Source organism: Schistocerca piceifrons, chromosome 2 (genome assembly GCF_021461385.2).
Source record: "Schistocerca piceifrons isolate TAMUIC-IGC-003096 chromosome 2, iqSchPice1.1, whole genome shotgun sequence".
Classification (NCBI taxonomy): Eukaryota; Metazoa; Arthropoda; class Insecta; order Orthoptera; family Acrididae; genus Schistocerca; species Schistocerca piceifrons.
This window is the reverse complement of record NC_060139.1, coordinates 849,447,146-849,460,742: the sequence shown is the minus strand read 5'-3', so window position 1 is coordinate 849,460,742 and position 13,597 is coordinate 849,447,146. Positions and strand designations below refer to the sequence as shown.

Here is a 13,597-nt window from a genome sequence, read left to right as displayed (position 1 = left end):
AGGATACTGAGCCAAAATATCTTAAGTCTTTCATTTTAGGTTGCACACAAGCAACCTGCCAAATATTAGCCAAATTGGTTGTTCGTATCTGAAGCCTTCCCCTCGCAAGTACAGTGGTAGCACAGAAACACATTTGTAAAGTTATACATATATTTGTTATTTGTCATAATTTCCTATTAGGAAACAATAGTCACAAGCTTCTTGTATGTATAAGCAATTTATCTAGTATGAGAACATACAACCACAGTTTACTTTTGTTTTGATTTGACTAATCTACTTATTTTTCTCAACAATCTACATTTTAATGACATTCTGAATGTGTGGAATTGTGTGACAGTATATAATTTCAAGAGACCAAACATAGTTTTAAAAATGATGAAAAGTGATTACCTGACTTATCTTCCAATGAGCTAAAACTCTGGAAATCTTCTTCAAATTCAGGTAACTTCAGGCACTCTTCAAGATATGCCTGACCAACAAGTAACAGCATACGAGAATCAGATTCATTCAGAAACCAGCCAAAATAAAGTGGCAAGACTGTTTCCCACTGTTCCAATTTCTTTTGAATAGTCTCTTCTCGTACATTATGTTGATTCTTAATTGATAAAAAAAGGGGATCATCTTTCCATGGTGTTTGCGGTTCCACTAGGACAACAGTATAGCAAGTTTTAAACGCTAACAGAAAGTAGTACTCCATCGGCCACTTCTGAACATTAGTGTTATCAATAACTATAACATTTTCATTTCTTATGCAAGCACGTCTCGCTTTCTCCTGACAATATTCATGAGCCTCTCTCAGCTTCTTTGGATTAAACATGTACCTGAAATCAATTTTTCATGAATCACAGATAAATTGACCAAATAAAACTACACTTGAAAAGCTGAATGAAAAAAATGGAAAGGGAACCAGAACAGCAGTAAGATTAGTATTGACTGCATTAACTCCTACATTAACTTAGTCATGAGATACAAAAATTCAACAATGTAAGATGATGTGCTATCTAGTTTTTTAATAGTCCCCCCCCCCCCCTCCCCTTCAATATAAGCATTTAAAGGAGGATTTTCTTTATTAAGCCAGAGATGCTTCAAAAGCATTTACTTTACATAAAGAAAATATTTCTGTTTGTTGTCTTCATTATAAAAACTTCAGTTTGATTGATTTTCATTTTAGAAGGGGAGAAGAAGGTGGGAGGAGAGTGGGGCATGGCAATTGTGAGTGGGCTTCAATTTGAATATAAATTACTTTCTCCTCCATGTAATATTCCAATAGGAGTTTTTTTTTATTTTTTATTTTTCAAACAACAAAACACTAACTTCCACAAGCTCACATATTACAAATGTAACGCACTGAAAAATTAATGAGCACTTCTCCATGAAGCTAAAAATTTAAAGCGTATTAGTTTGCGATTCATACATTTGAGTTTTGGGTTTTCTGAATGTACATGTCCATATATCACTATAGTGGAGATGAGGATGAAGTGGAACACAGCCAATCAGTTGCAGAAATGAAGGGTTCATTCAAACTCCTTGGCCTATGTTTTGACATACTTAAAAAGTCTTCTTCAAAAGATCAATGGTTACACTGGTTCCATATAATGTTGTGGAGATACATTAAAAACTAAAAATGTGCCAATGAAAGATAAAATTCACATCCATACTAGTAAAACCATGCAAATAACTCTGATTGTCATTAGGCAGTATTTCACTTGTTACATTTGTGAAGTACTGTCTAATGACAACCAGCTTGAATTGTATAGTTCTACTATTATGGAGGTACATTTTTCTGTCATTGGAGCTTTATGGCTACAATTTTAACATACCACCATAAAATTATCTACACCTATATCTACGCAGATACTCCGTGAGCCACTTTATGGTACATGGCATACCACTTCTTGTCATTTCCTTTCCTGTTCCACTTGCAAACAGAGCGAGGGAAAAACGATTGTCTATATGCCTCCATATGAGCCCTAATTTCTCATATCTTATCTTCGTGGTCTTTACGCATAGTGTATGCTGGCAGCAGGAGAATCGGTCGGCAGTCAGCTCCAAATGCGGGGTCTCTAAATTTTCTCAATAGTGTTTCTCAGAAAGAACATCGCCTTCCCTTCCTAAAATTCTCCCAATAAACCAAAGTCGACCATTCGCCTTCCCTACCACAGTTTTCAAATGCTCGTTCCACTTCATATTGCTTTGCATCGTTACACCTGTATTTAAATGTCTTGACTGTGTCAAGCAGGACACTAGTAACACTGTATCTGAACATTACAGGTTTGGTCTTCCTACTCATCTGCATTAACTTACATTTTTCCACATTTAGCACTAGCTGCCATTCATCACACCATCTGGTAATTTTGTCTAAGTAGTCTTGTATCTTCCTACAGTCACTCAACTTCAACAACTTGCCATACACGAAAGCATCATCAGAAAAAAACTGCAGATTGCTGCCCACCCTGTTCGCCAAATCATTTATGTATATAGAGAACAGCAGCGGTCCTATTACACTTCCCTGGGACACTACCGATGATACTGATGTCTCTGATGAACACTGACTGTCAAAGACAACATCTAATGTTCTATTATTAAAGAGTCTTCAAGCTACTCACATATCTGTGAACTTATTCCATATGCCCATACCTTATTAACACCTTGCAATGGGGCACCGTGTCATATGCTTTTGGGAAATCTGTAAATATGGAATCTGCCTGTTGCCTTTCATCCATTGTTCGTAGTATACTATGTGAGAAATGGGCATGCTGAATTTTGCATGAGCTACGCTGATTCGTGGACATAAGCTACTCTGTCTCAAGAAAGTTTATTATATTTGAACAGAGAATATGTTCAAGGATTCTGCAGCAAACAGAAGTTAGGGATAATGGTCTGTAATTCTGCGGGTCTGTCCTTTCAGCCATCCTACATACTAGAGTCACCTGTGCTTTCTCCAATCGCTTAGGACTTTGTGCCAGGAAAGAGATTCATGATAAATGCAAGCTAGGTAAGGGGTCAATGCCACAGAGTACTCCTTGTAAACTCAAACTGAGATTCCATCTGGACCTGGTGATTTATTTGCTTTCAAATCTTTCAGTTGTTTCTCTATGCCAGGTATGCTTATTACTATGTCATCCATACAGGAGTCTGTCCGATGGTCAAATATTGGTATGTTTGTACAATTCTCCCATGTGAATGATTTCTTGACTAACTACCTTTTGAAGTTTGAATAAACCTTTTGTTTCTGCAACTGACTGGCTGTTTTTCACTTTACCCTCCTCAACTGCTGCATCCAGCCATACTCAAAACTTTATAGTCAAGAGTTCCAGATCCATCTTCCAGTTTTGCTGCATCAACAGAGGTCACACCGGAATGGCTCTGAACACTATGGGACTTAACATCTGAGGTCATCAGTCCCCTAGAACTTAGAACTACTTAAACCTAACTAACCTAAGGACATCACACACATCCATGGCCGAGGCAGGATTCGAACCTGCGACCGTAGCAGTCACGCGGTTCCAGACTGAAGCGCCTAGAACTGCTCATCCACTGTGGTCAGCAGAGGTCACATTGGAAGATACAGGAATGATAAGCAATTCAAAAATACAATTTGATCTCAAATACAAGCTCCTGTTCCTACATAACATCTGTTGTTGTTATGTAACATTGTATGTTAGTTTCAGAAACAATTCTTTCGATATCTCTAATGGAAATAGGCACAGTACTCTGCATCTCACTATTGCACTCATGTTTTGATTCTGACTGGATGTGCGTTTCAAAACAAGTCATCATCGTTGTCGTCGTCACCAGCAGCACCACCACCACCACCACCACCACCGCTGCCACAATCACCATCAGCCTGCTGAGTGAAGCTCAAAGCTTCTGAGAGTACAGGGTGTACATAAAGTCCGAGAACACTTTCAATTATTTATTGTACCAGAACCAAACACTGTACAGATGTCACGTACCATATATCACCACAGCATAGTTTAGTAACTCGCCAGTAGTCAGCACTGGTCACAAACATGGCGAATTCAGGTGCAGAGCGAGCTTTCTGTGTGCTGGAGTTCGACAAAAACAAATGTGCTACAGCTATTCAACGGATGTTTAGAACCAAGTATGGTAAGAAGCCACCAACAAGGAAGGCCATTTACCACTGGCACAACAAATTCTTTAGGACGGGTTGCTTGTGCCCGGCAAAGAGAAGTGGACATCCCAGTGTGAGTGAAATGGATGTGGAGTGCATACGAGAGACATTCAGAAGGAGTCCAAAGAAATCGGTGGTTCGCGTATCAAATGTTTGTAAAAAAACTTTCAGAGTTTCTCTACAAAATGCAATATGTATGACATCTGTACAATGTTCAGTTTTTGTGCAATAAATAATTGAAAGTGTTCCCAGACTTTATGTACACACTGTATTTACAACAGTTAATGGTGGTGGATGACAAGCACTATTCACAGCCAGTTTTCTCCCTATCTCCCTACAGTATATTTCTAAATCTTGATTCTCAAACTTTTGTATGCAATCTACCTTAAAGCTAACTAACTTTGTGACCAGGCCTAGAGGACCACATGATGTTGATCATGTCCTCATGATATCCTCTGCCATATGGTATCATTCGCATGAGGTACGAAGGGGCACGGGGCCAGCACGCTGCTCTCCTGGCCACTGTCAGCTTCCCAGACCTTGGAGTTTCTAATTCTCATTCAAATAGCTTCTCCACTGGATTCACAAAGCAGAATGGACACCAGTCATCACACCAAGGAAAAATCCTTAGCAGTATTGGGTTGGGAACTGAACCCAGGACCTATGCATGGCACTCAGATGCGCTGACTACAGAGCTTCAGACACAGACGCTAAAAGGAATCACAAGATACAAATGGAAACAAAAGATAAAGAAAGGATGATAATGTCAAAAGGAGGAATATGTGACGGTACACTGAAGAGGAGAGATTAGTAGAGTGTATACAGAAAAGCAAAGGAAGACAGCCTTTGGAAGAGGATGCACATGCAAAGAAGCAAGAAACACTCGCTGTGAATAGACAGATCATGGGAGCCAGCTTCATATAAGTGAACCAGTCTCTATCTCCACAGATCAAGAGAAGTAATGCAATGATGGGGCCTATAACACTGTCAGGAACAATATACTTCATTCTGTAGCTGTAGATAATTTATTATAATTCATTTTAATATAGATGCTCATTATACTGCAGGGGTAGTCAACCTTTTATCTGCTTCTGGCCACTTTTGAAGCCCTTTTCGTGGTAAAATTTTCTAGCCACCCACTAATTCCACAGCAATGGTGATTTATATTGTAGGGAAATAATTTTACTTTACAACTTTCATAAAGCAGAATTCCTGCAAGTTAAAGCACTCAATAATAATTACAGGACTTATATTTTATGTTAAAATTTTATGAGAACCTACTGAAAATGTTTTCAAAATCCCTACCACCTAGTGTCCACCAGGCAAGCTGAAATGCCCACTAATGGGAAGTAGGGACCACATTGATTACTTCTGTTCTAACATGTTGGATTCATTTGACACACAGTATGAGAGTCGCACAAGGAAGCAATGGGAGAACATTTGGATAACGTCAGGTGTGAGCAGCACATGATTAACAATTGAAAAACTGGCCATACTAAGCAAGACATATTTTTAAATTGGCAGGCTCTTGTACCTTTATTTCACATCTGTGGAAAATATTCAGGAATGACATTACTGGCACAGCTGGCCACATATTATAGGGTCACTGCACGTCAAGGGGACCAGGTGCCCCCACTTGACCCTCTCCAAATCTAATGAAATTTGGTGTGAAGGTTCTATATGGTCTTAGATGGTTGTACACCAAAATTCAGTCCAATGCCTTCAGTGGTTGAATTTTTAGGGTTTTTTAAAGAGAAGCTACTCATCTTTGCATCACATGCGAAGGTTCAAATGTGACAAGTTTGCTATGCTTTTTGAAAAGTTCTAGCATACATTTGATCATTTGCTTTAATATACATAGACAACTTTTTATGCTGAATCTCACCATAGCAGAAATTAGGAATTTAGCCATACCTAAACACAGATACATGCCTCTAAAGTGGCTAAAAAAACTGTGCACTATTCTGAGAGCTATTGCTACTTTTCATATGAACCACTCACACCAAAACTTCAGACGGTTCTTCCTACCTGTGATTTCTATATATGGATCAAATTTAGTTAAGATTGGACGCCTAGATGAAAAGTTTGCCAAAATTTTCTATGTACAAATTTTAGGTTATTTTCAGGAGGAAACATCTCAAATGTGTCTCGTTCAATCCTTTATTTCTTGCTACAGTTGGAAGAGCATGCTTTAAGCTTCCCAAGCTATATTGTTTGATTTCCGGATCTTGTATTTTGATGAGTAAGAATATATTTCAAAATTTACTATTTTAACACTTCGAGAAGATTGAAAAGTGAAATATTTTCCTCATTAAGTCCCACAATTAATTTTTTTATTCCAGTATATAAATCAGTTTCAAACATTAATTTAACACATCTTAAGAACAAGTGTAATACACTACACAGCAAATTTGCAAAACAAAAATGATAACAGTCAGTACCATTTTTGGTTAAACAGTTCTACAATTTTGTCAAGGGCAGATTGTGGATAACTGTATTGTCTTCCTGATGATGATGTTGATGGTGCTTCTAAAAAGTCATGAAAATATGTTGCTCAGGAATCCGGCAGGTGTCTTTAGCAGCTGGCCAGTGGAAGGAATAAGCAGAACCATGTGGGTGAATAAAGTTGATGAGGACATCTTGCTGTTCATGTGAAATTTCACACACATTTCCAACACACCAAAAATTGTCATACATATATGCAACATATTGTCCTGGTTGTAAACTTGCAATTGAGATTGCTGGAGTTTCTTCATCTGTTTCGAAGGCATGAACTGTGAATGCTGTACCATCACTGGAAACTCTGCTAACTCTGAGCTGATTACAATTAATTGGCTTAAATTGATGACTTTCTCTTGTCACAGGTATTGCATGCCCGATGGAAAACCTTGTTTCTTGATCAGGCTGAATTTTTTCAATCTCTTCTTTTGGTACATAAAAAAACTTTATGCCCGGAATACCAACATTACAGAATTTGAATAAATCAATGGACTCAATATTTGGTTACCTACGGGCCTCTGAAGACTAGCATGGCTTGTTTTAAAAAAAAAAAAAAAAAAAAATCCATTCAGCAGTGATCCAAAAATCCTTTTCATGCAGACATAAATTGATGAAAATTTTAAAATTCTTATACTGAACAGCTGAACCATCACTAAAGTAATAAATGTTCTTAATGTTTTCAATCTTTGTTCTTAAATATGCTATTAACATTATTTGAAAGGCATGAACAGCAGTGGTATCATGATGGAGACAGTTGCTGATCATACAAATGCTAATATTCTTGACATTCTTTGCCACCAAAATAGACAACAAATGGATGTAATGTGGCCTGCCTATTCTCTCAATGAAATCCTTGCAAGCATCTTGAACAACAAATGAAGAATTCTCAGCAAAGTCCATCAATATAATTAATTCATTTTCTGCAAGATTTCTTTTTAGCTGCTTAAGGTATAAACTTTGTTGTTTTGACAGAAAGTGATTGCTTCTCAAACCGGCAATTTTCAAAATTAGTGCCTCCATGAAATATTCAACAGTTCTCTGACATGTCTCTAATGTATCTCTGTCAATATGGACCCATTGCTTGTATTCTGCTGTTTCTTCAGGGTCACAGTCTTTAAAAGCATCTTCAAAAAAAGCTTCTAGTTGCATTTTTCCTGGACATTCCTCACAACATTGCAGCACATAATCGTTTGATTCCGAACTGCATACAGTTTTTTTTCATCAAATCCTTGTCGTCAACTTGGAAGGGTGTTGCTGAAGCCAACATTAAATTGACATTTTGAAGAATTGCACACACACACACACACACACACACACACACACACACACACACTGAATGTGATCCAGAATCACGAACTATAGTACACCATTTTGGCCCAAGCTCACAAAATTTTGAGAAGCTTAGTCGATTTCCATGTTGTTTACAATAAGCAATGAACATTCCTTTCAGGTTACAAAGGAGCAGGCATTTCTGCTTGTGAATCTTTTCCCCATTTACTCTTACTGCAACACAATCCTCTTTGCCGAGACATAAATGGGAAAACTCATCATCTTCACACAAAAAAAAAAGGTGAGGACATTTTCTTTTACTTCAACACAGAGCTTTTCCCCTTTTCGGTTTGCATGTGTTGCCAAAATCTCATCTTCCATCTTTAGTTTCCTAGCCTTCTTCACCGTTTTAGCTGGAACAGCAATTTCTTTAACCAGTTTTTCAGTAGTACAGCTATTTGAGGCCAGGATCAAAATTTGAACTTTACTGCAATTACTTGAAGTATGAAGTTTAATCTTAAGTTCTTCAATTAAGATGTCTGTATCTTTACAGTTTTGGCACTCCTTGGTTTGTATTCGTGCAATACCTACTTTGCTCACACCAGCATCAGTGGCAATTACCGTAGTAATGCTGTCTTGGGCTTTCAGAACCTTGCACTTTTTATCTATCCCACTGAATCCCTTTTGCTGATCCGTTAAAGCTTTAGTGGTGACTCTCCACGTGATGATAATGAAGTAAAGAATGAAGAAAGAAAAAGTAAACAGTAAAGCAAGCATCAACAACATCCATATCTTCAGTGGATGGTGATTCTTGCTTATCCTGGTGGGATGATTCTTTTTGGTCCACTTCATGTCTACATTTGGTACAAATTTTCTGACCAGGTTTAAAAACTTCATTAGTCAGTAACTTCGGCCTATCAGCATTGCAATGGGTTAATCAGCTCCATCTGATCCACCAAAGTAGCAGCAGAGTGCATAGGTCTCTTGGTTCATTTTATACAATAGTTTATTAACCTATAACAAGCAATTTTGAAAGCTCATGAATATCTTGGCTTGATGCATAGCAGATTCAGATTTGTTTGTATAAAAAATATGCAATTTAGCATATCGTAACATCTTGTTTCAGAGCTTACCTTCAGCTATTATGATTATTCATTATTCAAACACTCAGTATTCGACACTAAAGATTGTACAAAGTCAACAACATAAATTACACTGTGCAGAAGACTGACACTGGGAAAACTGACAATAATGAAAGCAACAATGGAGAGTGGTGATTCAGCAATGTCTCACTGCTGCAAGAATAGAGCATTAAAAAACTAATGCTGCTTTATAATGCTGATGGAAAGTGGCTGGCAATATATATGTGCACCACCAAGTCTTGTGGGGTTAAAACGTTCTAAAGTAAAATATAGCTTATCGTCGCGATCTTCTAGATTTTATAATCTGAAGAGCATTTTCTGAGGTTTTACTATGTTTATATTCTATACTGGAAAATAATGTAAAAAACACTTCTTATCAGCATAGTTACATTCCCTAAACCATAGGCAAATACTACTATTAAAAGACACTACAGCTACATATTTTTTTAATTTTCAACTTCAAATTGTATTAATTTTTTGTATTTATCGATAATTCATTTTCCCTGCTTTTGATAGGTATTCTTACTCATCAATATGCAAGATTCATAAATTACACAATACAGCTTGGAAAGCTTACAGCATGCTCTTTCCAGCTGTGGTAAGGAAAAAAGGACCGAACAAGACTCATTTGAGTTCTTACCCCCTCCCACCCCCCCCACCCCCAAAATACCCTAAAATTTGCATGTATATAATTTTGGCGAAATTTGTAGATGCATATCTTTTCATCTAGATATCCTATCTTAATTAATTTTGATCCACATATAGACATAATAGGTAGGAATAACCATCTGAGGTTTTGGTGTGATTGGTTCATATGAAAAGTAGCAGTGGTCGGTCAGACCTTGGCTCTCACAATAGCACGACAAATTTTTTAGCCACTTTAGAGCTTTGTATCTATATTTAGGTGTGGCTACATTCCTAATTTTTGCCAAGGTGTGATTAAGCATAAAAAGTTGTCTATGTACATTAAATCAAATGATCAAATGTCATCTAGAACATTTAAAAGAGCCTAGCAAACTTGGCACATTTGCACCTTCGTATATGATGCGGAGATGAGTAGCCTCTCTTTAAAAGCCCCTAAAACTTCAACCACTGAAGATACTGGATTGAAATTCACTAAATAACCATCAAAGACCATATAGAACCTTCACACCAAATTTCATTAGATTTGGAGAGGGTCGAGTGGGGACACTTTTTAATATTGCTCCCTTTTGACGTGGAATGACCCTATATCACTGCCTTAAAATTCTGAAAACATTTAACCAGAACAGCATCTTCTCTGAGCAGAGACTTTGTAGCAGCATCTGGGTTCCATATCTCCCATCAGACTGCATCTCATCAGCAATGACCCAGCAAATGTGATATCGAGTTAACCATGTGCAGGCCAAGGAGTTCCTATACACAACTGAGTGGCAGTGTATATTGGGGTCAGTTTCATCCTCTACACCAGGGCTTCCCAACGTGTGGTCCGCGGACCCCTTAGGGGCGCGCCGGCCCTTTCTAGAAGGTCCGCAGCCACCTTTCACCAAATCGTGTAAAATAATGAGTAAAATTATTGAAAAAAAATGTGAAAATCAAATTCATCAATTTTTTTTTTTTTTTCGTTTGAAAAACATGTGTACTTTTACTTCAGGTCGTATTCCCAAGAAGCCTTTGCGGTTCCTAAGTGAGAACGCATACACAGTTTAGTGACAGACACAGTTTAGTGACAGAGAATGCGACTTCTCTGATCGATTGTTTCGCAACAATATGGGGGTCATTTGTGCACCGGCTCGCGGCGATAGATGCATTGAAACCATGTCATCGTGGATTGTGTGGCTGCTCCCGCCAGAGGTTCGAGTCCTCCCTCGGGCGTGTGTGTGTGTGTGTGTGTGTGTGTGTGTGTGTGTGTGTGTGTGTGTGTGTGTGTGTTGTCCTTAGCAGAAGTTAAACTTAGGTTAATAGTGAGTAAGACTAGGGACTGATGACCTCAGCACTTAAGACCCATAGACTTTGCATACAGTTGAACATTTTTCTTCGGATTTCACAAAATATGCATGCTCCTTGCACAACTGTAGCAAAACAGTGGAAGTGAACAGACCACAAGCGGCAGCTTGTAAACAGCGAACAGTTTGGACGTGACGTTGATTGCTCTTGGAGGAAGGCAGCTCCAGCGAGTGAAATGTCAATTACCAAGTAATTTTAATCAGGCTATAGTGTGCTGAACAAATGGAGTAAATCCACTAGTAAGTATCTGGATACAGTGGGAATTCAAACTGGATCGTTAATTTCAAGGTGTTTTCATTCATCTCTAAACCAAAGACTATTGATACTTCGGGGGTGGGGCATTGGGAACATGGCACTTACATTAAGAAGCTTTCAGTTCCCATGGGTTTCGCTCTGAAATTTAATGTTACTATGCTCTTTGTAGTAACCAAAACCAACTGTGGGAACGCCCTGGGCTGCAGATCGGAGCCTCCAGGCGGGGAAGCCGCCGGCGGTGGAGCACGCACCACCGGGTAAACACAAGGACGAGTTGGACGACAGACCAACAACAACCGACAACGACCGACTATGACCGCCACAACAAGGAAGAGATAAACAACGGAGGCTCGTAGAAACTACAACACCAAACACAAACAGTAAATCCACTCAGAACCAGAGCCAGGCAAATGTCAACAACGACCAGAACGCAGTACCGCCGAGATAGAGACGCAATCCAGAGCGAGTACCAGACTGACTGGACTAGGGCAGAGCGGGTCCCTACATACGAAACCGGAGAGAGCGGCTATTGGCCGCAATCTGCACATGGTGTAGCGGTGGCGCCCTCGCTGCGTGAGAGCCGCTGCGCATAAGAGCAGCCGCGGATGCGGTGCCCTCTATGGGCTGGCCACGTCCATTTGTTGTGGCGGGTGTTCAACTTCCGCGGCGGGAGGTACTAGACTCTTGACTGACTAGGGGTTCGCCATGGATTTTCGACTGAAGAAGGGGTCTGCCAAATGAAAAGGTTGGGAAGCCCTGCTCTACACGTTTGGATTGTCCTGGAACAAATTCAACTCCATCACTGTTGTTGTTGGTGGTGGTGGTCTTCAACCCAAAGACTAGTTTCATGCAGCTCTCCATTTTACTCTGTCCTGTGGAAGGCTTTATATCTCTGAATAACTACTGCAACCTACATCCTTCTGAATCTGCTAAATGCATCCATCTCATGGGGTCCCCTTATGATTCTGTACCCTCCACACTTTCCTCCGATATTAAATTGGTGACCTCCTGATGTCTCAATGTGTCCTACCAACCAGTCTCTTTTTTTTTAGTCACAATGTGCCACAAATTTCTTTTCTTCTCAATTATCTTCATTACCTCCTCATTAGTTACATGACCTACCCATCTGATCATCATTCTCCTGTAGCACCACATTTCAAAAGCTTCTATTCTCTTTTTGTATACACTGTTTATTGTCCATGTTTCAGTTCCATACACGGCTACACCCCATACAAATACCTTTAAAAAAAAACTTCCTAACACTTAAATCTATATTTGATGTTCATAAATTTCGCTTCTTCAGAAACACTTGCATTGCCATTGCCAATCTGCTCTCCCTACTGTAGCCATCATCATTTAATCTGCTGCCCAAATAGCAAAATTCATTTACTACTCTAAGTGTCCCGTTTCCTAATCATCATCTGATTTAATTCTACTACATTCCATTATCCTTGGTTTGCTTTTGTTGATATTTATCTTATATTCTCCTTTCAAGACTGTCCATTCCGTTCAATTGATCTTCCAAGTCCTTTCCTGTCGCTAACAGAATTATGTCTCCAGCAATTCTCAAAGTTTTTATTTCTTGACCCTGAACTCAAATTCCAACTGCAATATTTTTTTTTTTTTACTCATTGCTCAATATACAGATTGAGTAACATTGGCAATTACATACAACACTGTCTCATTCCCTTCTCAACCACAGCTTCCCTCTGATGTTCCTTGACTCTTTATAGCTGGCATCTGGCTTCTGTACAAGTTCTAAATAGCTTTTCACTCCCTTTATTTTACCCTGCTACCTTCAGGATTTCAAAGAGACTCAGCTTTATCAAAAGCTTTCTCTAAGTCTACAAAAGCTATAAACATGGGTTTGCCTTTCTTAATATACCTTCTGAGATAAGTTGTAGGGTTAGTATGGCCTCAAGTATTCCAAAATTTCTCTGGAATCCAAACTGACATTCCCCAACATTGGCTTCCACCAGTTTTTCTATTCTTCTGCGAAGAATTCATGTAAGTGTTTTGCAACCATGATTTATGACATAGATAGTTTGGTAATATTCACACCTGTCAGATGCTGCTTTCTTTGGAGCTGGAATTACTCCATTCAACTCTCTCGTACATCTGGCACACCACACGCAATAGTTTTGTCATGACTGGCTCTCCTAGTTTTGTCATGACTGGCTCTCCCAAGGCTATCAGTAGATCTGACAGAATACTGCCGACTCCAGGTGCCTTGTTTCCCCTCAGCTCTTTCAGTGCTCTGTCAAATTCTTCTCACAGTATCACAGCTCCCATCTTATCTTCATCCACATCC

The 13,597-nt window shown here is 39.0% G+C and overlaps 1 protein-coding gene across 4 annotated transcripts in view; it reads right to left on the bottom strand.

Moving 5' to 3' along the window:
- Nucleotides 1-13,597, bottom strand: part of LOC124773431 (2',3'-cyclic-nucleotide 3'-phosphodiesterase-like) — a 151,452-nt gene that overhangs the window by 110,481 nt on the left and 27,374 nt on the right. For all 4 annotated transcript variants that reach the window (XM_047249404.1, XM_047249403.1, XM_047249400.1 and 1 more), the window contains one exon: nucleotides 391-821. In XM_047249404.1, coding sequence (XP_047105360.1) covers nucleotides 391-821 — 431 coding nt within the window. The remainder of the gene's footprint in view (nucleotides 1-390; nucleotides 822-13,597) is intronic.